A 26528-nucleotide genomic window follows, 5' to 3' on the forward strand; every position below is an offset into this window, starting at 1 on the left:
CAAAGTCAACGGTATCAAAGATGGTGGCCTCCAGTGGAACAGAAAAAAATCAAGAGCGACGCTGTCGCTATCTAGGAATAAACAACAGAAACAAAGTCGACGGTATCCAAGATGGCGGCCTCCAGCGGAACAGAAAAAATCAATATGGTGACAGAGACGAAAATATCATCATAATGAGTGGGGTGCTCGATTTAAAGATGACGGATCCAAGATGGCCGCCGTGATCTATTTGTCCCGTTACACTGTGTCCCGTTATGCTCATCCAAGATGGCCGCCGTGACATCACAATCCAATTTGGCGTACCCCGATACCAAAACCAGCACCTGGCGCAGTAGCCCTATTTACATACTACTGTAAAATACAATTACAAACTTAAGTTATTAAAATGACTGAATTCGTACTGACAAATAAGTAGTATTTTTTAAAAAACAGATGTGCTACATAATATTGAATAAATTTGAACCTATTCTATTTACCATTTTTTTTGTGGTGACACTGACCGCCAATGCTCCTCTATGTCGCATAGACCGCTATGCCTCTACAATGCCTCACGAAATCGTGTGCACCGAACGCGCACCGCAGTGTAGAAAGTGCAACGGGGCGAACGCCACACAATTAGGGCCACGTCGGTGGAGGATACCGGCTGGGTTTGGCATATCCCTCCGCCGAACTACAACAAATGTTTATGTATTTTTTCCACAGGAACATATTAGACTTTATTTTCATTGTTTAATATTTTATATTTTACACAATTATGTTTCACCGTGCGCCTTGTCCCAAACCTGGCCGGTTCAGTTGCCCGCGAAATTCACCTGTTTTGCGTGGAACGATTGGGGGGGAAGGGGGTCGCGCGTGGTGAGCAGTGTTGCCAGACGTACGAGAATTTTCGTGTTTGTACGAGAAGTTAGAACCTGTGTACGTTGTACGAGGTAAAGTTGGATCTCGTACGCTTTTGTACGAGAATTTTGAAGATCACTATCAATGTTGTTGTTTTTTTTTAACCGGGTTCTAGTAAGATATATTCGTTTTATTGTATCGTTTTGTCAAAACAAGTGTATAACATTTCTTTTGTAACTTAATACCATTAAGTGAAGTTCCTGCCCGACAGCGTTGACTTTTTTTTTTGGCTGGCAAAACAGGCGACGCCGACTAAAAGATAGTTTGTTTTTTATTATTTTATTATTGTTAAATGCAGAACCCCTAACTCACAATTTAGAGTATTTTTGTATGTTAAATTAACGAAAATAAAAAAAACTATATTTTTTACGAAAAAAAATGCAAAAAAGAGTGAATGGCAGGAATAATTGTATTGTTGTGAAAATTGTTATTAATGATGCTTTACTTATGTAATCATAGGATTGTGAAAATTGTTTAGTTTGGATTTGTTAGGCTTGTAACTCAAATGTCAAGTATATAAAAATATTTTAGAAACACATTTAAACTTTTGCTTTTACAATACCATTGTGTACGAGATTTTTTTGTGTGTCGTACGAGAAGTTTCGCTCCTTGGTACGAGACATTGACATTTACAATCTGGCAACACTGGTGGTGAGAGCGGGAGTATCCTTCCGGAGCTCACAGAGGCCGGCAGCTTCCGTGCGACACGGGACCAGCATTTCTTATTTTCACTGATATGTAGTTTTCAATAGTTGTATAATTCCGTAAACCTTTTCTTCCAGTTCCGCGGAAGGCCTCGACTTACTGAGTGGTATGTAACCTAATTATTCAATACTCCAGGACGAGCGTTCGATGTGATACGTAAGTACTATGTGCGAACTGCGAGATGGTACGTCGGCGCTTCACACGATATCCTAGCCAATCGGCTAATTAGTTTCAGCCCGCACGGGGCAGCCAGTAGGCAACACATAACGAACAATCTTACTAACTCGTCAATTTCTGGGACAGTCCTAAGATTCATGTAGTGTCCACGGAGTTACGGGCATACGCGTTCTTAGCCCAGTGTACTACGTAATTATAATTGTGAAGCGTAATCTTGCTCAGGATTCTAGTGTGTTATGTTAGGGTTTGTTTTTGTAATCATCGCATCGTGTCTAAAGTGAATGACCTTACCAGGTAGTAAAATCGTGAGCCGCCACTGAGTGAGTGGTTGCGCGTGTGATGATTCGTTTCAGGACAACCGTTACGGCCAGGACAGGCAGCACTATGTACAGGGCTGTGCCAGAATAAAATAATAAGAAATCAGCATGTATTTTCTTGTTCTTTTCAGGCGTCCCGAGTGGCCGAAACAGCTCTGGGGACCCTACTGTGTCGAACCACTGTCTCTAGCCACAAGGCCGAACCTACCCTGAGATTCCGAACAATACTTAAGTCACTTAAATTCACATAGAGGTAGGGGGGCTAACGGAACGCACCCCTAGCCATGGCCCACCTGAGTCAGGCGAGCACCGGAGCAACAGGTAGAATCAAAGACCATGCCCTAATTAACCAGCCACCTCGAACCCAGTTAATTATAAATCAAACACAATTTAATGTACAGTCACTTTTTATTAAAAACCCCGTTCAAGGAAAGTGCGACGTAGGAGAGCCCGGGTCACTCACATGTGAATTTACGTCAATACAGTTAAGAGTGCGGCCTTCTGCCTAAATTAATTAGAGTATTGTGTAATGTAATTATGACCTCCCCATTTTTTTGTGTATAACTCGCCACTGGAGCAGTCAACAAATTACGAACAGTCTCCAGTATGACTTGTATTATTCAAACTTAATTAATGTAAACTTGTTAAATCTAATTCCTAGAGACTATCTGCAAATTAGGTTAACCTTTATTATTTAATGTATGAATTTAAAGCCACTTTCAATCACTTGTTAATTTAATAATTTCCCAATAACGGAACTTTAGGAACTTTGGCGCGAGAGAACGCTGAGGCCTCCCCTCGCGCCAAGGGCAAACGCCAGTACAGAGCGACTCGCGGACCGAGGCGGACGTGCGTCCCACGGGGAGTCCTCATCTTTTGTCTCCACTGAAATTCACTACTGGTAATTATAGTCATTCTTCAAAACCTTTTCGTACTTAAACTCCCCGTGTGCAACCGGTTCTTTTTACGGTGTAGGGCCCAACCCAGCCACTTAAACATAAACTCCTCGCACAAAGCATTACGCGGGGCAGTGCAGCATACGGCACGGGCCGACTCCCGCCACCATTGACTTTTGGATAATCACCGAGTACACAGGCACCAGTAACAACGACGTAAAGACTTGTAATAAATTTAATAGCGAGCCGCGGTCCACACAGGTGGATCCGGATATCGCCGTTGTACAATTTTCGGGATTGGCCGGCTCCAATCGACCTCCCTCTTAACCTCGACTGGCGTGAGGATTTAGGATTAGTGATGGCGCATCAGAGCGCCCAGTGTCAATTTAATGTAATTTTTTTAGGGAAATTTAATGTGCATCTTCTAACTGTAAACTGCAAGTGTAACTTTTTGATTAATTAAACGCCCACTCCGCACACTCCGTGCGCGACGTGTATACGACAGTGCAAAACCGAATCCGTGTATGTTATTGTGTGAACTTCCCTAACCCAGTCAGGAATCAGCGTGCTTTGCTGTGTAGGGCCCGTAACGTGTCAATAGCCAGGGATTCCTACAACCACGACCACCGCCGACGGTCCTTGCGGGCCACGCAGGGGCATTTGCACCCAATGACCCAACTCTTGGTTAGACATAGAGCTAGCCTGGCACCCTCCCGGATACACTTTCAGTAAAAAAACCAGCCGTCCTGCTAGGAACCCCGCCGGACCTCGAACACGAGAACCCGAACGACGGCACTACCTAATGATTTGCCAGAGTTAAGACACAGAATTGAAGACGCTACTGTCTCCATTACTCCGGACATGTTAACTAAAGCGTGGGAAGAAATGAATTTGTGCTGTATAATTAAAGGTGCACATATTGAACGTTTGTAAGAAAAACTAGGTTAGTTTAGCTTCCATTTAATTTATGATTTGTTGTAAATAGTCTATATTAAGCTGTTATTATATATTTTATATTAATACCATTGAAACTAGGACATTCTTTTATGAACATTCTGTAGAATTACATAGCAACTACATTCATGTTCTCGATTGTGTTATCAGAAATCTTACCCCTGCAGGCAGGGCTGAAGAGTGTAGTAAAGCAACTTGGCCAAACTCCCAAGACTGTTTTGTCAGAGCGTGGCTGGTGTGTTCCACAATGGCTGGTGGCTTCAAAATGTAATTGGAAGCAGTTAAAAAAAACAAAAAAACAGGGTTCTCCCTCCCCCTGATGGTATTTAAATAATTCGACACACAAGTTTTTAGTTTGTTTTAATAACTAAAAGTATTTTTTTTTAATATTTAAGTATGTAAATCTGGTGAACGATACATTTATTTGCAAAGGAAAATATATTCAAAAATAAAGCACTATACATAAAATAATATTATTTGTTCACACAGTTATAATTTCTCCTTTGCTTGAGTCCTTATTTGTTTATATGTGTAGTCATATATAATTCACTTAAATGTATAACCTGTTATTTTTTAAGTATTGTATTTGACACAGTTAGAAACTTTGTCATAGTAAAATTTCTTCAAATAACATGGTTTAATTTTTATAATAATAATAATAATTATTATAATTATTATAACAATAAAATACCAACAACTAAACAACATAAATATATACATTATCGACAAACTATTCAGTGTCAGTTCACTTTCATTGGTCGTATTCCCAGCGTCTCTGCTAGCACCGCCTGTAGATGAAAGAACATAGAATCTTATTTAAAATGTTCAACTTCAAATTATAAATATAAAACAACAGCTAAAATAATGTTTACTTAATACAAATCTCTAAAAAATTTGGGATAAGAATAAAAAGCAATGAAGTAAAAATGCACACAAGAATAACTTAGCTAGTTTTTTTTTAACTGTATAAACAACTCAAACTATAGCAAAAATGTGCACTCAAGAAAGGACAGAAAATAATTAACAAGCAATAAAGATTGGAAAAATAATTCTTATAAAATATGCATGAAAAAGTTAAAAACAATTGTTGGAATAATATAAAAACATCAAAAAAATTAGTATTAATGATCATCAACGGATATTAAACTTACGTAAGTGCATCTATTTTTCTATCTTTAATATAGTTTTGGGCTTAATGTGTAAAACGACTATATTTATGAGTTTAAAGTTTGTTTGTCAATAAGGCTGAATGTTGCACGGCTGTGCTGGGGGCTTAAAGAAACGGGGCCTTCAAGTTCACAGTGAACATCGAACCACTTGGGTATCTACTCGGTGCTCATAACTTCTCCCTCACGGAGTAACTCTTACACGATGATATGCCTCAGAGTGCGACTGGCCAGGTCTAGGCCTGATATATCAGAGGGATGACGTATCCTGTTTTTAGTCTGACTGTCTTGGAGCTTTACACTTCACACACTAGTTCAGACAAAACAACTTTTCACGCTATGAATTAAGTTTGAAAAAAAAAATATTAACTTGATCTTGGCTCGATTTAATATAATTTTTAAGTAAAATATATTTATTTATTTAAAACATACTTTATTCAGGACGTGATTCTCAGGCATTGCTGAAATGTAATGTTACTAGGTTCAGTACGTTGTGTTCTGTGCGATGATGAATCAATATGAAATAGAAATTGCTTTTATGAAGATACTGAAGTGGCCAGCCACTAATGCATAGAGAATGTGAACATACTGCTGCTGTTAGCTGGTTGTCATGGTAGAGTATACCGCCTTGTTCATCGACCATCTGATTGTGCATCCATTCTTTGTCTCCGGCAACCAGCACAGGCTTCTGCGGGTCAGTCTGGAAAATGTTAACAAAACCTTTTGTAAATAATTGGAGACACATTTACACTAACTGTTCATGTAAGGACATTAACGTTGAAACTATCATAGTCTAAGTAGTGTGTTCGTGACACACTGTGCACATACTATTAAAATGTTTTAAAATGGTTTTTAATTTTTTAAAAATTTTTGCAAGCAGTTCTGAAAATTCAGTAAGGATTATTGTTTCTGCCCAATGTTTAACTTTTGCCACACATTAACACAACCATAATCCTTGGCAGAATGGCAAGTGGATTATATATTTATATTCACTATAACTAGAATTAATAATAAAGCAAAGAAAGAACATTTCAATTAAATTTATTTAAAAATTTATAATTATTCAATTTTTTTCTATTTGTTTAGTGCTTATTTAACATGAGTCATCTTTTTGTAAGAGACCTTATATGTGTGTGTGTGTAATATACATTAGCTATACATATATTATATGTATGTGTGCGTATAAATATATAAAATATCCAGTTTTGTTTGAAAGAAAACTTCTATGAAGACTAAAATATATTTAGACTATAAACAAAGTTCATTACATGTTTGCCAATGCAAATTAACATTTAATGTACCTTATTTTTTTGGCCCTAGTGAAAAGAAAAATTAATTATTTTAATATTTTATTAATAATATAATTTTAAATCGACAGTTTGTAAAAGTAAACAAACATAACTGACAGATTTGTATGTCATATAGAAGAGTAAGAATTGGCTTATGAATGTGACAATTTTCTTCCGTGAATGAATAGGATGGGACCACAATAATAAATGCAACCATCACAAGAGACTAATATGAACTGAAAACCGTGTAGCTACTCACAACACAAATAAAACACCTTCCTGGTACAACCCACTGTTTCCTTTTCATGTCTTTCTTCTAGCCTACTGTTACGGTTGGTTTTCCTGCCTGCAACATAATGACGATTGTAACCAATGTTTTGCGAGTTAGCCCCCTGGGATGTGACACCACCGGCAGAACAGCGAGGCACTTCTGGTTGCCTACCCCTCAAGCATACTTCATACACAGCGACTCCAAGGTGCGGCTGAGGCGCGGAAGTGGAGGGTGAACCACGTTACTAGTCACCTGACCTCACCATACCCTGGAGGCGGGTAAGTGACTCCGTGTTCCTGGAGGGTTCTCCCACAAAGTAAACACCAGCCAGTGGCTGCGCTAGCGACACGTTCGGTGATGTCACAACACTCCAAAGGTGTGTCGGAAGCGGAAACCTGAAGGTGTGAGGTCCTCACCGGCTCCATGCCCCTGAGGTGCTGCAGCAGGTCGCTCATCCTGTCCTGGAAGCCGGGGGCGAAGCAGCCGGGGTCCAGGGCCACGAAGCTCTGGCCGAGGTCGGCCACTTTGGGGTTGTCCACCGGCGCCCACATGTGCACGTGCGGCCCGAACAGAGAACCTGCACCCACAACCTACTGCCTTGTCGCACTGGTCGTTTCCCCCTCATTCAACCCGTGGAAAACACAGGCAGTTGGAATCATTTTTCTACACATATATTTATGTTTTTGAAGTTATACTTCTTAAGGCACGTTATGAAAAAATGATTAGAATGAATTTTTATGTTGCACATGCACCATGCAACAGAATTATCACAGGGTGAAAAAAAAAGCTACTTACAAAAAAAACTAGGTTACATACAAATTAAAAATGATATGTATGTTTTTAAATCTACTAAATAATTAAAGTTAATGAATTAAAATAAATGTTCAGCTAATATATTGATTTTCATTACTAATTAAAATTTACCTCAATTTTTCTTTCCCCCAGATTTTCGTCAGTTTATTGTTATTCACTTTTCTTCGCTCCTTCACTGGCTCACTTGTACTATCTAATCAGGGGTCACCACCTAAGGAAACGTGGTTAGAATCCTACCAGATCGGGTTAGCAATTGTGAAACTTGGCAAACGCCCCCCCACAGTAACTAGTCTTCATTTTGTGGTCGAACGAAGGTAATTTGCGGAAGGCAGACGCACGCGGCGAGAGCTGACCTGAGAGAATCCCGCAGAAGGTCTCCACCATGAGCGAGAGACCGCTGCCCTTGTAGCCGGAGGTGCGCTCTTCCCCGCCGAGCGGCGAGAGACAGGCCGTCCTGATGGCCAGCCCCGGGTCCGTGGTGGGCCGACCGTCGGGTCCCTGGGCCCAGCCCTCCGGGATCGGCTCATTCTTCCTCAGCTGCATCTCTATCTGCAGCAGTCACACTGCGAGATCAGAGCAGCTTTGCGAAGCCGGGGCGAACCCCCTCCCTCACAGGATTTACACACCGAGAGAAAAAATTGTTTGCCTCAACAAAATATTTTGTTTGTATATGGCGAAATAAATATAATTTGTTAATTCAAGCAAATATTTTGTAGTAGGAAAGATTCTGTTGACCCAACAAAAAATTTTGTTTTCAACTCAACTCTATATTTGGTTAGGTGTAATAAATCATTTTTGTTACTTACCAAGTTTGGTTAAGCTAACAAAAGTATTTTGTTACAGCAAGTAAATATTTCTTTTGTCATATATAAACAAATATTTGTTTGATTCAAACAAACATTTTTCTCTGTGCAAGGAAAATAATCAAGCAAAGATTATTTTAGAAGAATTGATGTAATTGTGGGCTACTGTAATGTATTTCCTCGCCATTACAGCTTTTCCTGGCTCGTACACCGAAGCAACAGAAATAGAGTTCCAAAGTAGTCTGTATTTATTTTATGCCAGTTTTGCAAACGTGTTACTGTAAGCATGTCTTTCATTTTTCATACAAACGTAACATGTGTGTTTCCTGTATTTAATAACATTAATGAATGTGTAATTACAATCTGTTATAATGAAATCCTCAAATAATCGACAAAAGACCAAAGTATTAAAAAAAAAAACATTTAAAAGAAACAAAATTCTAAATGTTCAGTTTGCTTTCTTGAAGCAAAATATAACTTAAATTTATACTTGTAACAAGGGTTGGAGTTCTAAAAATATTCTATTCCCTGAGACTTGATTCTTTCAATTTTCTTTTAAAATTAAATTATATAGAAAACTTGTTCATACAAAATGAAATGATGGTTAAACGGGACCCTCTCCACAAGAACACAAGATCCGGGCTACGGGCCAAACACTGCACACAAGATATGTGCAAGCTGTGTGACCATTAGGTGACAGCTGTTGCAGCTTCACAAACAATAAATGCCCAAGTTTCTCAAATAAAAGTTTGGGAATTGTAATACCACACTTTGGTATTGTAAAGATGTAATTCTCTGACAGTATGATTAAAGGTATCACATTTGTTGTGCCTAACATGCCAGCCTCTTGATTTACTGAAATCTGTAAACCATGTCGTAAGTTTGACTACTGAAATATGTAGTCTACACTTACCTGAAGAGATCCAAGAAGATCGAAACATGGATGCTTACATTTCTGAACCTTGAGCAGCCTCACGGTATAGGTGCAGAATCTGGGTTGTAAAACCACATTCCCACGCATAGTCGTGAGTATCACACGGAGTGCATGCTCTAAATCAGCATCCTTTTGTGAACAACATCAATTGGCCTCCGGATCTCTTCAGGTAAGTGTAGACTACAGATTTCAGTAGTCAAACTTACGACATGGTTTACAGATTTCATTAAATCAAGAGGCTGGCGTGTTAGGCACAACAAATGTGATAACTTTGGTATTGGTTGGCTTTCTTCGAGGACAGCTTCACTTTTACGAGCGGGCAATCACCAGCACCAAGAGAAGCGCCACAACAACAAATAACACTGGGTCAGTTACGACTTTCGGTTGTCTTCTAATACACCCGGGAAGTGGAGGACGTCCCTGCAATGTCTGGCTGTCGTCGGATTTGAGGACGCAGGTTTCACCTATGTGGATACTGAACAACCTTTATGTTCGCAAAAAGCATGCTCCATCTCAATTTAATATTGCTAAGGTTAGAACAATGGGACTAAACTCTGAAAGAAACTGATGTTTATATTGAACAACTGTCACCAAACCTACATCAAATTCTTACACTGGCGTATGTTTTAATTCTAAACAGAGAAATGAGAAAAAATGAATTCAGCATAAGATTGAAAGTAGTCAGATGGTGAAAATACAATTTTTTTTCCTCCAAAATCTTATATAGTAAATCTTGTAGTACTTTAATTCAAGGAATTTCACATCTCCGAGTAATTATTCACTAATCCACGAGCATAGTCATACCTTGCCGATGGCCACTGCAGTAGTCGCCATGTCGAGCACGAAGCTGTCACCCTGGCTGGCCGGGGCGGCCACGGAGATTGGGTTCGTGCCGAGGGCAGCCTGGACAAAGTCATTATACGCCTTACAGTTACGTAAAAAGAGCAGGCGTAACTCAGTACGTGTGATAGAAGTGAAACTTCTTTGGCAATTCGAACCTCGACTTGTACGTATATCGTAAGAGGTAAAATGAGAGAGAGAGAGAGAGAAAGAAAGAGAGAGAAAGAGAGAGAGAAAAGACAAGTTTCTAAAAAAAAACTTAAAGTATTTAAAGGATCAAATAAAATCATTATAGTCAAAATATCAGTTAAATTTACGTATGTAGCATATTGCTCTCTTTACATCTCTTTGGCCAAGTACCTATTCTCTGTCCTTTATACATCGGACACATTTCTCAACAACCATTATAATCCTGCCTTAAAATTTTACTCTCTGTGCGCCCAAACAGGTTTTACTTCAAAAAACATTTATTGGAACAAATTAGAAATTTTCAACAAGAAAAAATGCAGGAAATATACAATTTGGTAATTTTAAGTATACCTACTAATTATTGTAATGGCAGTACGAGCGCAATCCAAATAAGCTTTAATTGCGATTCTACGGCGACACGTCTCCAAAAATGTCTCACTGTACGTAAGTGACATTGTGACACGAAGTACAATCATTAAGGATAAATTTGAAGCATTATTTTTATATATTATGTCTAAATCAATTTTATAAATTATTTACAATATCATGGTTTACATATTTACAATGTGATAGTTGATTAAATTATTTAAATAGTGGTAAATGTGCTGGTATAAAATGATAAATTAGGTCTTTAGAATATTTTTATGCTTTTTGTTACACATTAATAGAACTTACATAATCCTCCTACAATTACATGGTTCATAATGTATGCAACATAAACAACTTTCGAGGTAGAAATGTTTTCTCAAATCATTTTCGTCCCTGTCCCAGTCTTTCAGGACTGTTACAAACTTTAATACATCATGCTGGATGTGAAGCACTGCATTTTGAATGGCTTAACAAACTGCGTGTACTTTGAATCGCCTTACATAAGGGACTTCAGTGACCTTAATCGCTGAGGTTCGAGGATTATCCAATAAGAGTGGACGGTTCAATACCAACTATTTAATTGACGAGTCCCAAATGGTACCTATTGGCTCTGATCCCACTCTTGTTCCCGCAAATGACATCATGAGAGCTGTCCAGACTGAAAGTGAAGTATGCAAGCAGCAAGAAATGAATCTGTATACTTCACGTGTACTTTCAGGTAAAGAAACCTCAACATTTTGAAGAAAAAAATTTTGTAGGATATATTTGCTATCAAATTTCATTTAAGTCTCACAAAAAACATTTTCGTTTTATATTTTACTGCTATTAAAGAATTTAATGAAAAAAAAAAAAAATTTCAGCATGTTTATAAGAAAGTTTCAGCAAATACATGCACATACACATACATACATATCGTGACTACCGATCGAAGGTAGGATATCATAAAGTAAGTTGACGTAAAATCATGTCAGTGAAGAAAAATTACTAATTTATGTTATACACATTTTTGCAATAAAATTTATCTGTTGAAAAAAAAAAAAAATTAAAACCTGGCGGCTAGAAATGTTTGTATATTGTTGGTATCCTTTCGAGTTGCTCTAGTACACAACAAGAACAAGTGAAGTAAGCGAGGTCACAAACACCTAACTGAGCATTTGAATTCGGGAACGGCCACAGTTCACGTAAACCGTATGAATAACGGTGCGACATAGTATCCTATATTTTTTGTGAAATTGCCATTTTCACCATTACTTTGAGAAAATTCTTCGTCAGTTTTACCTTATGTAAATATTGTAGTGAAAAATTTATAAATAATCTTGGTTTGAAAAGAATTTTAGTAGTAAACTTTACTAAATTATCTCTAACACGCTGTAATAAAAAGAACATTAGTCACGTCTGTGGAAATGCCTTCTGGACTACATGAAACTGCAATAAAGAATGCCTTAACAACAGAATAATGTCCAGTTATTAGTCATCATAATTCAGTAAAACATCGCAGACTTGTAAAATAGTTACTAACTTATAAATGTTAACTTACTGATTTCGCTCTTGTGGGACTCATTACTGGAGAGGTGTTTGTGAAACTCATTCCCTGCAAAAACAAACTTCTGTCAACAGTTTCTACATGAATAAATAATTAAATAACTCAACACTCTCTTATAATCTACAGGCTGAAGAGCCCTGTGTAGACTGAGCTAAACACATAATAATATAAAGCTTGTAGGACATACACCTGAGAAATGGGAAATTTTGATTTTAAATTCCCATTGACTGGATAATCTCGGTTCATCAAGGCTACTCATCAGAAAAAAAAAAGATGCCAATCTTCAGCTTCATTTTGTGGGAAGTCAGGTAACACCTGGGCAATTCGTGGACATGCCGAACGATGGTGTATTACAAATTCAAGGCAATGCCATCCATTGACGAAGTTCTATAAGCAGAGACCTGAAAAATTCGCGGTTTCAATGGCCTTCAGGATAGACTGCAAATTCCCCCTGTACACTTGGGCAAGTAACGCAAGTTCATTGGCTGCTGACTTGTAAGACGTCTCATCTGGTTTGTCTGTTTCGATCCTTCTTTGGTTGAGGGTTTATAACTGGTTGAGATTCGTCCCCAGATGAACAGTAAGTCAATAGCAAAATCATCTAAGAGGCACATGTGTTTGAATTCTAGCCTATCGCCGAAGTACTAAACTCTTATAAGCGCTTTTAGTTTCCTAGAAGCTGCGAGCTTCACTAAGCTGATGTGTTTCGCCAAGGAGAAGGATGGGAAGTTGCCAGACCTTACTATATGACTGTGTGATGGACATATAAAAATGACACAAACTCACTGGTTGTATGTCTGTGACTACCTCCTATGATTTCCTATTATAAAAATTAATTAACCCCTTTTTCACTGCCTTAAGGAGGGAATTTCATAAATAAACGTAATCATTGTCACTCTTCGGCCCATAAACTATCTCCATACAAAAAAAAACCCTGTCGATCCATTTCTCTGTTGCTGTGAAAGAAGAACAAACACATTTTCACATCTATAATATTAGTATGGATGATACGAAAAACTATGTAAAACTATTCTGGAAGTTGCATGATGATAACGACTACATTAAGTAGTCTCTTTGAAATCTACATAAACATCATAAGTACTGACTATAAATAAGAATAAAAACTTTTGGCTATAAATAACTTCTTTTCGTTCTTACATAGTTTCCTTAAAAAGGATAACTGTAGTGAAACAGAAATAAAAAATAATTTTTATACTGTCCAGAGAATGTACCTTCAGGAACTTTGTTTCAGTGTGGGAAGTTCCGATAAAAAAATTTTTTTTGGCATCAATGTAACATGATGATTCATTTGTAAGAAAACACCAGCTTTCCTTGCTCCTATTCACATATATTTCTCTGCTGGATGCATGAAAAAAAAAAAAAAGACAGTTATACAACACTATTGCAAGATATGTTTCAAGTAAAATTGAAAAAAAAAACTAATGAGTTATGTGCATTTTAAAAAGAAAAATCGTAACATGAAAAAGGTTTCATATTGAAACTAAAGAAAAAAATAAGTTCATAATACTTTTATTATTTATATTTAGAAAACCTCTCAGTGAAACTAAGTCCATTAAAGTCAATTAATAAACTTCAATAATTTAGTTTTATATATATAGTAATATATATGTATAGTAATGTATATGTATAGTAATGTATATGTATAGTAATATAGTATATGTATAGTAATATATATATAAGTATAGTAGTGTGATTATGTAGGTCCAAGCGCAGAGGATTTTTGCCCTAAAAGAGAAATTTTGAGGGGGAAATGGTAAATTTGGGGAAGAGGTGACATCAGGCGTCAAAGGTCACACATCTGAAATCTGAATCCTCAATCCTCTGCGCTCGAACCTACACAATCATACTATGCACATGGAGTAGTACTCACGATAAGACCTTGTTTTGCCGCCATCATCGAGTACCAGCTGGCAATGCCGAAGTGATTGCTGCCTGTAATGTGAAAGGGAAATGGGTGATAGGACATGTGGCGAGAATGACATTAATTAATGACTAGCACTTCTGGTGGTCCGGATACATCAGTGGCGGCAGTCTAGTGAAGGGAGAGACAGCAGATGTTCCACCACCTCTTGGAAACAGAACAAACATTTATTTTAAAAATAAGCATCATTTATCACTAAAGAAAAGAAAAATAAAACTAATTGGATCAAGGTGAAGCATCCTAGAAATGAAAATATCCATCTTGGCATGGGCGTCGATTCCTTAGGAGGGGGGGGGGGGAATTTCTCCCGGTGTCATGGGGGGGGGGGGTTCCCCCTGGAATTAAGAAACCTCTCACTGATGGGGCCCGAAGGATTTTCGAAATGAAATGCAGAAAAATGTTTTCTCCTTTGGAAAGTGTGCCACAAAGCTTAGAGTTTAACTATCTTTAAAACATAATAAACAAAAGAACATAATATTCCGCACAGTCCTGTAAAAACCACAAACTTTCTTATTTATTAAATAATTTTTGCGACTGTGGAAAGGTGTTGTTAAACGTAGACGTAAAAACTATGTTTTGTGGAAACTTTATTTATATTTTAAAGTTTTCTGCTTTTTGAATGCATATAGCATATAGGACAAACATATGAGCAGTGTGCAACAAACGAGAACCCTATCCGGAGATAACTTGTGTCGGTTAAAAACCATGAGTAACACTCTTAGGCCTTGTGAATCCTATAGATTTGCGGTCCTGCATTTAGCATATCTTCATTAGTCCCATATACCAGGGGTCGGCAACCTTTTGAGTCAGAAGAGTCAAAAAATACAATTTACAAAATTTCAAAATTTTTAAAGAGCCACAAATATTTTTCTTGCCAACAATAAATAGGCTAGTACTTGCATAAATAAAGCTTTTTTTATGAAAAAACTAATCTATTGATTCATAAGAAAAATATATACTTATACATATATAAGTAGTGTTTTTTCACAACAAATTAGATAATATATATTGTATTATTAGATAATCACTTATTATTTAAGTAAGAATTTAAAACCATTAAATATTTACTTACAACACTAACTTGTACTTCAATAACAAACAATTGAGCAAACAAATTCAATTGGTGCGATGGCTTTGCATGGTTATTCAAGTAGAAAATTTAAATTTTACTAAACAATGTAACTTGTACAAAAAAACCAAAAGCATACATTTGAACAAACAAATTCAATGGGAGCGTTGGCTTTGCATGGTTTTAGAAAGTTTGGATAAATTTGGCTCATAACTTGTTGTTTTAAGTTTCAAACACGACTCTAAATTTTCATTTGTTAGTTGGCTTCTTAGTTTACTTTTAATTATATATTAATGCAAGAGAACGCTTGCTCGCACGAATATGTCGATCCAAAGATAGTCAGCATTCCATATGCCAACTTCATCTTACTGTAGCAATCTGGAAGACTATTCCATGCGTCGAATATAAGTGCCTCAACTCGCTGCATTTCTTTTAAAGCTGTCCACTTTTGTTGCGTTACGTACATACATTTCTGGACCTCCAACTCTTCCAACTGCTTTTCAATTCTGTAAATTTTCCACTCCACAAAGCTTTACTTTTTAAATCGATCAATTGCATTTATAGAGATCCAGTATCAACTCCAAATGGCTCAATGTGAATTTCGTTACTATTTGTGTTGAGAGGATTTACTATGAATGCTAGAGTGGTTTCGTTGGTTTTGAATTGCTGAAATCTGTCAGCAAATTCATTTTTAATTTTTTTATAACTGTGATGAAGTAATTCGTGTCAACAGTTGCACTGGTTTTATCGCGATATTGCTTTAGAAATTGAAAATGAAGTAATTTACCGTTCTGAATATCTTCTGCAAAAATAACTAATTTTTGTTACCTTTACTTCGGTTTTTTTATTATATATATATATATATATATATATATATATATATATATATATATATATATATATATATGTACATACATACCTCTGAGAAGATAATTCGCTTGTAACTCTTCTACTTGAAACAACAAACTATACGTCACAGCCAAAGCACTGGCGAAGACGCCAAACTGTCTTGTGTCGAAAGCTAATTCAAACCTACAGGGAAACATCCGACGACGGCGTCATTCGGAGCTTCCGCCGCACTGACGCCAGTGATGACGCGAGTCACGGGGGAGGGGTGCGGGGAAATGCGAGTGCAAGTGGCTGAGAGATAGAAATGGTGCCTAATCCTCGCTCATCGATTTAGAACGATATTAAAATGTTTTTTTATAAAATAAATAATATTTGCGTATGGAACTAAAGAGCCGCAGCTTCACATCGAAAGAGCCGCATGTGGCTCGCGAGCCGCAGGTTGCCGACCCCTGCCATATACCTACATGGAACCCAAAATCTAAAATCTCAGTTTTAAAGGAATTATTCTATTAATTTGATACGGAATTTTCATTGTCTAGGGCAGGGAATATGACGATTATCTTGCTTCGTTCCACGCAGAGACTGGGATTTGAGCATCAGCAGTTAGACGAGAAGCAGTTTTTACCCCTTTTTTTTTTCCTGATCATCACATACCAATATGGTGTATGCTGGTTTATATTTGTATCAGCTGTTCTAGCCTGCTTTTATTAACGACTGTAGTTAAGCTGCTCGGAAGAAAATTATATCAAAATATTACTGGTTAATATGTATATGATGTATATTAAAAATCCAGAAAGAATCTTCATAATAAAAATGTTAATGATATGAGTAGACATTTGTCTCCAATTTAACCTCCAATGCAGGTACAGCTGTATTGTGGTTGAACGTCGGCTTTGCGAGGGTTGAGCAGGGTGATGTGAAATTAGTCGGGTCGCTGCTGGCCGCTTGATGCCGCTGTCGCTAGACGGGTGGAACGATTCCTGCGGGAGCGAACTCTCGCAGGAACGAAGACAGAGGCAGACGAGAGACAGATTTTCACCGGCACAGATCTCTCCACCACAACGGTCTGGCATAGAATGTCCCGGTTATAAACTTTAATAATATCAACTTTAAGCGTTGTTATGTGTTGGTTCAAGGTCACAATTAAAGAGTTACTCAAACAGTCTTAGATAAGCGCATGTGCGAATACTGTTTGTTTGTTTTTTTTTCTCGTTTGCAGCGCGAAAGAAGGGCACTCCCCATAATTAGTAGAGGATGAACCTGTAAACTTTATTTGCCAACAAGATGGAGCTCCTCCAGATTGGAATATCTTTGTATGGGAGTGGTTGAACATCAAAATCCCTGACTGTTGGTTAAGACGACCTCCATAGCGTAGTCGGATGCACACCGGCTTACGATGCAAGGGGTTCTGGGTTCGAGTCCCGGGTAAGGCATGGTTGTTAATTTACATTAAGAGATTTGACTGCTACGATATGATCAAGATTCGAATAAGGGCATAGATCTGGTTGAGGGCGCAAGCCGTTAACCACACAAACAAATTTTAAATAATTTTTGGTTTGGTTATAATGGTCGAGACGACAGAGCTCTTTTTCGCTGGCCTACGCGTTCACCTGACATAACGCCATGCGATTTTTTTTCCCTTTTGGGCCTTATAAAAGATTTTTAAAATATACAGAATTGAAGAGGCTATTGCTTCCATTACTCCAGACGTGTTAACCAAAGTGTGGGAAGAATATTAGATTTTAGGTTGGATGTGTGTCGTACAGCTAAAGGTACACATATTGAACATTTGTAGAAATAAAAACCAAGTTAGCTTATCTTAAATTTGAAGTATGAATTGTAAATAGTCTAAATTAAACTGTTAGTATATTACACCATTGAAACTGGGACATTCTTTTATGGACTACTTGTATTCTGAATTAATAACTATAATTACTGTGCATATAAATTATTTATACACAAGCTAGTAATTCATACATTATGAAGTGAATGCAATTGTCAACGAGAGAGGAGAATGTGATTGTGAGCAAGAGAGGAGAATGTGGTTGTCAGCAAAAGAGGAGAATGTGATTGTCAGCAAGAGAGGAGAATGTGATTGTGAGCAAGAGAGGAGAATGTGGTTGTCAGCAAAAGAGGAGAATGTGATTGTCAGCAAGAGAGGAGAATGTGGTTGTGAGCGAGAGAGGAGAATGTGATTGTGAGCAAGAGAGGAGAATGTGACTGTCAGCAAGGGAGGAGAATGTGATTGTCAGCAAAAGAGGAGAATGTGATTGTGAGCGAAAGAGGAGAAAATGATTGTGAGCGAGAGAGGAGAATATGATTGTGAGCAAGAGAGGAGAATATGACTGTCAGCGAAAGAGGAGAATGTGACTGTCAGCGAAAGAGGAAAATGTGATTGTGAGCAAGAGAGGAGAATGTGGTTGTCAGCAAAAGAGGAGAATGTGATTGTCAGCAAGAGATTAGAATGTGGTTGTGAGCGGGAGAGGAGAATGTGATTGTGAGCAAGAGAGGAGAATGTGACTGTCAGCAAGGGAGGAGAATGTGATTGTCAGCAACAGAGGAGAATGTGATTGTGAGCGAAAGAGGAGAATATGATTGTGAGCGAGAGGAGAATATGATTGTGAGCAAGAGAGGAGAATGTGATTGTTGGCGAGAGAGGAGAATGTGGTTGTGAGCGGGAGAGGAGAATGTGGTTGTGAGCGGGAGAGGAGAATGTGATTGTGAGCAAGAGAGGAGAATGTGATTGTTGGCGAGAGAGGAGAATGTGACTGTCGGCGAGAGAGGAGAATGTGATTGTTGGCGAGAGAGGAGAATGTGGTTGTGAGCGGGAGAGGAGAATGTGGTTGTGAGCGGGAGAGGAGAATGTGATTGTGAGCGAGAGAGGAGAATGTGATTGTCGGCGAGAGAGGAGAATGTGATTGTTGGCGAGAGAGGAGAATGTGGTTGTGAGCGGGAGAGGAGAATGTGGTTGTGAGAGAGAGGAGAATGTGACTGTCAGAGAGAGAGGAGAATGTGACTGTCAGCGAGAGAGGAGAATGTGACTGTCAGCGACAGAGGACAATATAATTGTTGGCGAGAGGAGAATGTGACTGTCCACGAGAGAGGAGAATGTGACTGTCAGCGAGAGAGGAGAATGTGGTTGTGAGCGGGAGAGGAGAATGTGATTGTGAGCGGGAGAGGAGAAGGTGATTGTTGGTGAGAGAGGGGAGCTCACCCTTGGCGGAGACCCAGCCGACGCCCGTGGCGCGCGCCTTGTCCATGGCCAGCTGCATGCAGTAGTTGCCGACGACGGCGCCCAGGGAGTTGTTGCCGTCCACCCAGGCCGTGGATGGCGATTCCTTCAGCACGGCCGGCTTGTTGTTGCTCGCGCACATGCCGATCTTCACGTCCTCCAAATACAGTTCTGCGAGCGAATACTGAATACTAACGCTGCTGTTTGTTGTGCAACATGAGTGACAGATGTGTTGTATTCGCTATACAATTTTTTTAAGTGAATCATCCTTACGACCCATAAGGTTAGTTGAGATCATGTATAACAAAAAAAAAGAGCATATCTTACTCAGCGCACATGATAGAAGTGAAACTTCTTTAGCAATGAAAACCTCATAAGGGGTAAAACAGCAGAGAGAGAGAGTGAGAGAGAGAGAGAAAGAAGACAATTTTCTAAATAAACATGAATTAACAAAGTTATTACTACGAGGGTTATTTTTTTTTCAACCTCCGATCGGCTGTAATAAAAAAAACGGGAATGAATTGGGAAATTATTTTAATGTCAAACAAAACGTACATCTTTACTCTATTTTTTCACATAATCACCGTGCAGATTGAGGTATTTGTCGTACCGATGCACCAGCTTTCCAATACCCTCTGCATAAAATGATGCCTCCTGCCTATTCAGCCACGTAGGGCAGGAGGTAGTCACCTAGCCGGTTGAGGCCGTGGAGCAGGGCAGGAGATAGTTACCTAGCCGGTAGAGGCCGTGGAGCAGGGAAGGAGGTAGTCACCTAGCCGGTAGAGGCCGTGGAGCAGGGAAGGAGGTAGTTACCTAGCCGGTAGAGGCCGTGGAGCAGGGCAGGAGGTAGTTACCTAGCCGGTTGAGGCCGTGGAGCAGGGAAGGAGGTAGTTACCTAGCCGGTTGAGGCCGTGGAGCAGGGCAGGAGGTAGTTACCTAGCCGGTTGAGGCCGTGGAGCAGGGCAGGAGGTAGTTACCTAGCCGGTTGTGGCCGTGGAGCAGGGCAGGAGGTAGTTACCTAGCCGGTTGAGGCCGTGGAGCAGGGAAGGAGGTAGTCACCTAGCCGGTAGAGGCCGTGGAGCAGGGAAGGAGGTAGTTACCTAGCCGGTAGAGGCCGTGGAGCAGGGCAGGAGGTAGTTACCTAGCCGGTTGAGGCCGTGGAGCAGGGCAGGAGGTAGTTACCTAGCCGGTTGAGGCCGTGGAGCAGGGAAGGAGGTAGTCACCTAGCCGGTAGAGGCCGTGGAGCAGGGCAGGAGGTAGTTACCTAGCCGGTTGAGGCCGTGGAGCAGGGAAGGAGGTAGTTACCTAGCCGGTTGAGGCCGTGGAGCAGGGCAGGAGGTAGTTACCTAGCCGGTTGAGGCCGTGGAGCAGGGCAGGAGGTAGTTACCTAGCCGGTTGAGGCCGTGGAGCAGGGCAGGAGGTAGTTACCTAGCCGGTTGAGGCCGTGGAGCAGGGCAGGAGGTAGTTACCTAGCCGGTTGAGGCCGTGGAGCAGGGAAGGAGGTAGTCACCTAGCCGGTAGAGGCCGTGGAGCAGGGAAGGAGGTAGTTACCTAGCCGGTTGAGGCCGTGGAGCAGGGCAGGAGGTAGTTACCTAGCCGGTTGAGGCCGTGGAGCAGGAAAGGAGGTAGTTACCTAGCCGGTAGAGGCCGTGGAGCAGGGCAGGAGGTAGTTACCTAGCCGGTTGAGGCCGTGGAGCAGGGAAGGAGGTAGTTACCTAGCCGGTTGAGGCCGTGGTACAGGAAAGGAGGTAGTTACCTAGCCGGTTGTGGCCGTGGAGCAGGGCAGGAGGTAGTTACCTAGCCGGTTGAGGCCGTGGAGCAGGGCAGGAGGTAGTTACCTAGCCGGTTGAGGCCGTGGAGCAGGGAAGGAGGTAGTCACCTAGCCGGTAGAGGCCGTGGAGCAGGGAAGGAGGTAGTTACCTAGCCGGTTGAGGCCGTGGAGCAGGGCAGGAGGTAGTTACCTAGCCGGTTGAGGCCGTGGAGCAGGGAAGGAGGTAGTTACCTAGCCGGTAGAGGCCGTGGAGCAGGGCAGGAGGTAGTTACCTAGCCGGTTGAGGCCGTGGAGCAGGGAAGGAGGTAGTTACCTAGCCGGTTGAGGCCGTGGTACAGGAAAGGAGGTAGTTACCTAGCCTGTTGAGGCCGTGGAGCAGGGAAGGAGGTAGTCACCTAGCCGGTTGAGGCCGTGGAGCAGGGCAGGAGGTAGTCACCTAGCCGGTTGAGACCGTGGCTGTAGTGGCCTCGGCAGTCCGCCTCCACCAGCAGGTCGGCGAGGGCAGTGGCGTGCTCGCGGCACGTGCCCACCGCCTCCATGGCCTCCCGCACGAACCTCCGCGCCTCCGGCACAGCCACCAGCCTGGACGCCATGCCGCGACTAAGGCACACCGAGCAGCTGTGTATCCGCCCGAGCCGCAGCGACACCGCACGCTGGGAGGCAAAGTTCATTGCCACTGTTTACGTCACTTGCCCTTCTTTTCTCTTTCACTCTCTCTCATTGTGTTATCTTGGGTTATGTCAACAAGCATCTAGATAGCATTGTAGTCTTTCTAACGTGATATTTTTTATGCTATATTAATAATTGCATAACTTCTTAATCGAGTTTTATTTTTAGGTTTTTTTCAGTATTTTCTTGGTTTTATGTTCGCATTATAATTGCAGTATTTTTTTAACTGTATTATAAACTTATAGTTGTTTGAATAAGTATTACATCAGTTATTTATAAGAAATGGAAACATATTAAGTTAATCTTATTTAGAGAATATTTTCACGAGTACGAAAATATTATTAAATTTGGTACTTTACAATTTAATTTAGTCAAATAGGTAAATTTTTCAAAATAATATTTCAGGGTATTTTCATAGTACTATTTACTATGTCTAGGTTGGTTGTCTAATCACAAGTACAGAATCGTGCACGAATAAGGTGCGAGGATAGGACATGCTGATGCCTCAAATGTAATTTCCATAGAGGCACCCGAGTTAAATAGTCTAGCACCATCAGTATTCCTAATTAAAACCGCCAAAGTAGCCACGTTTCTGGTCAAGAAGAGGGGGGGGGGAGTGTTTCCTGATCTAGCCAAGGGAAAGCACAAGTAAACAAAAAGCTGGCCTGAAGACGAGATTCTTGGAGTCTCACACATACTGTATTCGTCAGAGCCATCATTTTCAAAAAATTGTAATCTGAGGGGGAGCCGGGAGATCATATTAGCAGAAGAACATGAAAATCCCATTGAAATTATGATTTATGCGAGCCACTAACAAGAACATATGCAGAATATCATTCCGGGAGGGGGGTGGGAAGGTAGAACTACCTTGCCCGCTGTTTGCTTTTAAACTCTTTCCATTTGTTGGAAGGAATGACACACAGGGACAGTTGTGCGACGAAGCGTGTTGGGGTTCCGTCCTCAGTTCCAAGACGGGCCCAGGATGATGGTCATGGGAGGACCAAATTAAATTTTCAAAAATAATTTTAATACATATATAAATTATTTAATTTATAATTACATTTAATTTGTGGTTCTAAAACGTCATAGCACTGCAATAATATAATACCTAGGTACTTAATTAAGTTAGGTTAGCTAAGATAAGGAATTAGAAGAAAATTTTAAAATTATTCATCCTTCGGATGCTGCTCCTCCCCCGGTACTAGGGCTGCAGTCCTTTATTGTTTCCAGGTGATGCCGAGGTTTCGTCGTTTGCTCTGTGGCACAGGTGCTGTGCTTAGGGGTCCCACACGAAGTTGTGTGGGGCAGCAACCTGGACTAGCTGCTTCGTCGCAGTTGATTTCTTGTTGTGCCTGGGACAGCTGTGGAGAGTGTGCGACTGGGAAACAAGTCCGCTCTCGCTTGTGACTAGGGCTCGAATGTGTGGAAAGTATCTTACAAGGCTGTCATTTTAGCCAGTTAGATTACTCCTGTCGTCGTCTTGAGTTGTGGGCTGTAAGGAAACTTGTAAATGCCCACACATTTTCGATGGTTTGAGCAGTTTATTTAAAATAATCTACTGACCTGGACCATGAATATAGTGTAATATTACGTGATGTAAGTTTATTCAGATAATAATTACGCGATATAATAATGTGGGTAAGCCTATTGTTTATTGTGTGTTATATTTTTTCAACATTTCAATTAATCCCAAATTAAAAAGGTAATTTATATAATCTTTGTATGTTGGTGGTAAAGGAATACGTGCAATTTACTTTATTTAGAATTTCAACATGAATTTCATTCAAACTAATCAAATTTGCTTATTTGTGAGAAATAGCTTCCAAGATACATTACACACTTCTATGATAAAGTGTAAGGGTTATAAAACCCTTGTTTCTGTGACTGGCAATGTAAAACAATTTCTTAAAAATTATTGAAATCACTACCTTTAATAATTTGCAATTTTACATTACTGTCTCAGAATTTACTCAACCTAGGGGTCTGCAGCCGAGAATCTGCCGAACGATCGACAGCCCAATTTGTGTCCCAACGCCGCCCTCCACCAAGACGTAGCCAGTCGCACCACGATTCGAAGTGTGCCTTCCCACCAAGGAAGAGGAAGACCAGTTGGCAACAGAAGACGGTGGAGCGTCTGTAACGGGGCGAGAAGCACGGAGAAGTCGGAGAAGCTGTCGACGTCTCCACAGGCAGACGCCACTCACGTCACTGCAAGGAAGCGGCCACGTGACTGCCACACCGCAGGTACACAGCAATGACGACCGACGCCAGATCAAACGGAACGAGTCAGTCGGTAACGACCACGGCCGGACACCGCCGATAAAGAGTCCAGTACACGACATACGGCCGCAGTGTAGCTAGTGTCTGCAGGGTGCAGCGCTCTGAGCCTCTGCTGACCAGCTGCTAGCGACCTGCATGATTTTTATTTGTTTCGTGTTAAAATTATTTTGAAAAATTAACCACAGTAATTAAAATACAGATTGTTTGCCACATGTCAGGCTCGAACCTTTTTTTTTTACTTACTTAATTTAACAAATTAATAGCAGTGCAAAGACACTGGAATTATGTCACTCTGGCAGTTCTTTACCCTAGTGTAAAATTCCTCACCTCTGAGGTCATTACTAATTGTTTAATAAGAAGCATTCTACTTGTTTACATATGAAGCCATTTGTTTACTTTGAGTCGTGAATTGCAGCACCAGCAGGATAGCAGAATAAATCATTACACTGATCCTTTTCATCACACTTCAAACAACCCATGCTAAACAAGGATGTTTATCAATTTTCATATGGATAATAAGCCTCCATACAACATAAACATCTTGTAACCTAGTCAAACTTTTGTACATTACAAAGCATTTTAACTTTTCTATGTAACAAACATTTCTCCTTTTGCCAAAAAATTCCTTATAGCAAATTCACTCAAAAATTTCAATTCAATTTTATTTATTTTAAATTTGTAAAATTTAAAAAATTAATTTAAAAAAAAACAATATTTTATAGTTTACAAAACAAACAAAATACAGACATATTTTTAGAAAATTTGAAAAAAAGGAACTAGTATGGATAAAACGTTTTAAAGAGCCATAACACACTGAAAGAATAGTTATAAGTTGTTTTATTTATCAACAATTTAAAATAAAACACACCCCCTTAGGGTTTCAGGTAGCATTTCTTCTAAATACAATATTTCTTTCTCGTCATCTACAAAGAAGTAGATGAAGCAGATGTTATTTTTTTAAAAAATGATATTACATAGTGTTTACTTGTTAAAGCAACTGCATTTGTAGTATGAACAATGTATACTATCAATTCACCATCTAAAAGCAAGTAATCAATACTGGCCTTTTCACAACACACTGTTTAAAACACTTTCTTTCTTATTTCTTCAATATTAATAATCTCGCTGTAACATGATAAACAGTATACAGTTTTCTAAAAATAATTCAAACCATTTTTTCATGACAGGAGAAATAAATTTTAAATTGATGATTGTTATAACCCATTGATTTGGCATTATTTTGTTTTCAGAGGCTGAATCTTAATTGTTTTGGCCAACTCCACCTGAAAGAAAAAAAAAACACAATAATATGAATATTACATGAATTTAAATGTACAAAAGAAGCAAAAAATTCCTAAATACAAAACATTCATGTATATTGTCTGAGAAAAAAAAAGACAAGAACGCCAACACAACGTAACTGCGAACGTTATGTACCTCCAATATATTGAATACACAGCGTTAGCCAGCACTAGCGTGTGGCGCTAGTGTTCTGGCACACTTACATTTAATTTTTCCGTACAATCCCATCCGAACAATCTACATCTATGGTATAGCAGTGATTGAGAACAAAGATTCACGTAAAGTATAAAGCAAACCTTTTAACATGTTAAACTTCACAGATGGGATAAGTGTTGGAATAGTTAGGTTTTTAAAACTTAATTTTGCATATATTGAAGTTTATAAAGCAAACATTGAAAGCAGGAACATTATAGCAGGGTTCTAATGTATCCACAATTTTTCACCTGAACTGAGCTTTCTCAGCCACACTGTGGTATCTCATAAAGCAAAGTTACGTACCGCAGCTTTGATCTGGTTCTCGTGATACGGTATGCCGCCCTGCTCTTCCACCAGCCGGGTGTGAATCCTCTCCGGGTCTCCCGGGGCCAACACGGGTTTCGACGGGTCAGCCTGAAACAATACATGTGCACGTGCAGGTTATAAGTTACATCGAAGACTGGGTCAGAACCATCCCTTCTTTTAATACACTTTTCCCCATTTGGACACACTGGAATGTTATTTAGTTGAGTATATAAGTACTTGTCAGTAACCTGGTGAAGAGAGCTGTAAGAATGTTTGTTACAAGAAATGTGCTACAATAATGCCTAAATGCTCCTAAAAAATAGACATGAGCTAAGAAGGGTATGCCACAAAGGATTATTGAAAACTGTCCACAACTGAACATCAATCAACTGCTTCCAGCCTGCGACTGGGTCAGCAAAGTAAAATTCCTCCGTCTCCCTCTGTCCCTCCGCCATTCATCCTCCTTCACTCTGTTCCATTCTTCTCCTCTCTCCCGCACTCACAACCATCTGTTCTTTCCACCTACTCCTCGGTCTCCCTTTTCCCAGGCCCACTCCACGTCTTAATGTACCATATTTACTCGCATAATGTACGCAGTAATTAAGCTACATTTTTGACAAAAAAAAATGGGGTGCGGACATTATGAGGTGGAGTCCAAAAAAAAATTTTACGTTTTGTGTAGAGTAAAAAAATTGTTCTCTCATAATTAGTTTACTAGCAGAGCGCTGGTGACTGGCGTCCCTCCGCAGC

At 39.8% G+C, this 26528-nt stretch overlaps 2 protein-coding genes across 6 annotated transcripts in view; both read right to left on the reverse strand.

The window, feature by feature from the left end:
* Positions 1–4337: 4337 nt before the first annotated feature.
* On the reverse strand, positions 4338–21712 carry LOC134530167 (uncharacterized oxidoreductase YjmC-like). Of its 2 annotated transcripts, XM_063364799.1 has the most exons (9): positions 21463–21712; positions 19238–19426; positions 14055–14116; positions 12158–12211; positions 10027–10125; positions 7839–8034; positions 7089–7249; positions 5702–5812; positions 4339–4734 (listed from the first exon to the last, which is right to left on the reverse strand). In XM_063364799.1, exons 1-9 carry the CDS (start codon positions 21695–21697, stop codon positions 4687–4689), a joined length of 1155 nt encoding a protein of 384 aa, XP_063220869.1. In that variant the 5' UTR covers positions 21698–21712; the 3' UTR covers positions 4339–4686. The 2 variants fall into 2 exon arrangements, with proteins under 2 accessions (XP_063220870.1, XP_063220869.1); XM_063364800.1 differs by lacking the exon at positions 12158–12211 and having other exon boundaries at positions 4338–4734.
* A 3085-nt stretch (positions 21713–24797) lies between these two features.
* Positions 24798–26528, reverse strand: part of LOC134530168 (uncharacterized oxidoreductase YjmC-like) — a 36881-nt gene continuing 35150 nt past the window's right edge. For all 4 annotated transcript variants that reach the window (XM_063364803.1, XM_063364804.1, XM_063364805.1 and 1 more), the window contains exons 9-10: positions 25776–25886; positions 24798–25258 (exon numbers count right to left, since the gene is read on the reverse strand). In XM_063364803.1, the coding sequence (XP_063220873.1) occupies positions 25211–25258; positions 25776–25886 (159 nt within the window). In that variant the 3' untranslated portion in view covers positions 24798–25210. The remainder of the gene's footprint in view (positions 25259–25775; positions 25887–26528) is intronic.

This window comes from Bacillus rossius, chromosome 3 (genome assembly GCF_032445375.1).
Source record: "Bacillus rossius redtenbacheri isolate Brsri chromosome 3, Brsri_v3, whole genome shotgun sequence".
NCBI lineage: Eukaryota > Metazoa > Arthropoda > Insecta > Phasmatodea > Bacillidae > Bacillus > Bacillus rossius.

What these genes read in the sequence shown, in the direction of transcription:
- LOC134530167 (XM_063364799.1), bottom strand. Translation starts at nt 21,697, where the DNA reads ATGAACTTTGCCTCCCAGCGTGCGGTGTCGCTGCGGCTCGGGCGGATA. An exon ending in CCACGGTCTCAACCGGCTAG is followed by an intron (nt 19,427 to 21,462) that starts GTGACTACCTCC and finishes ATTCGCTCGCAG; the next exon opens with AACTGTATTTGGAGGACGTG. An exon ending in CGGCTGGGTCTCCGCCAAGG is followed by an intron (nt 14,117 to 19,237) that starts GTGAGCTCCCCT and finishes TTCACATTACAG; the next exon opens with GCAGCAATCACTTCGGCATT.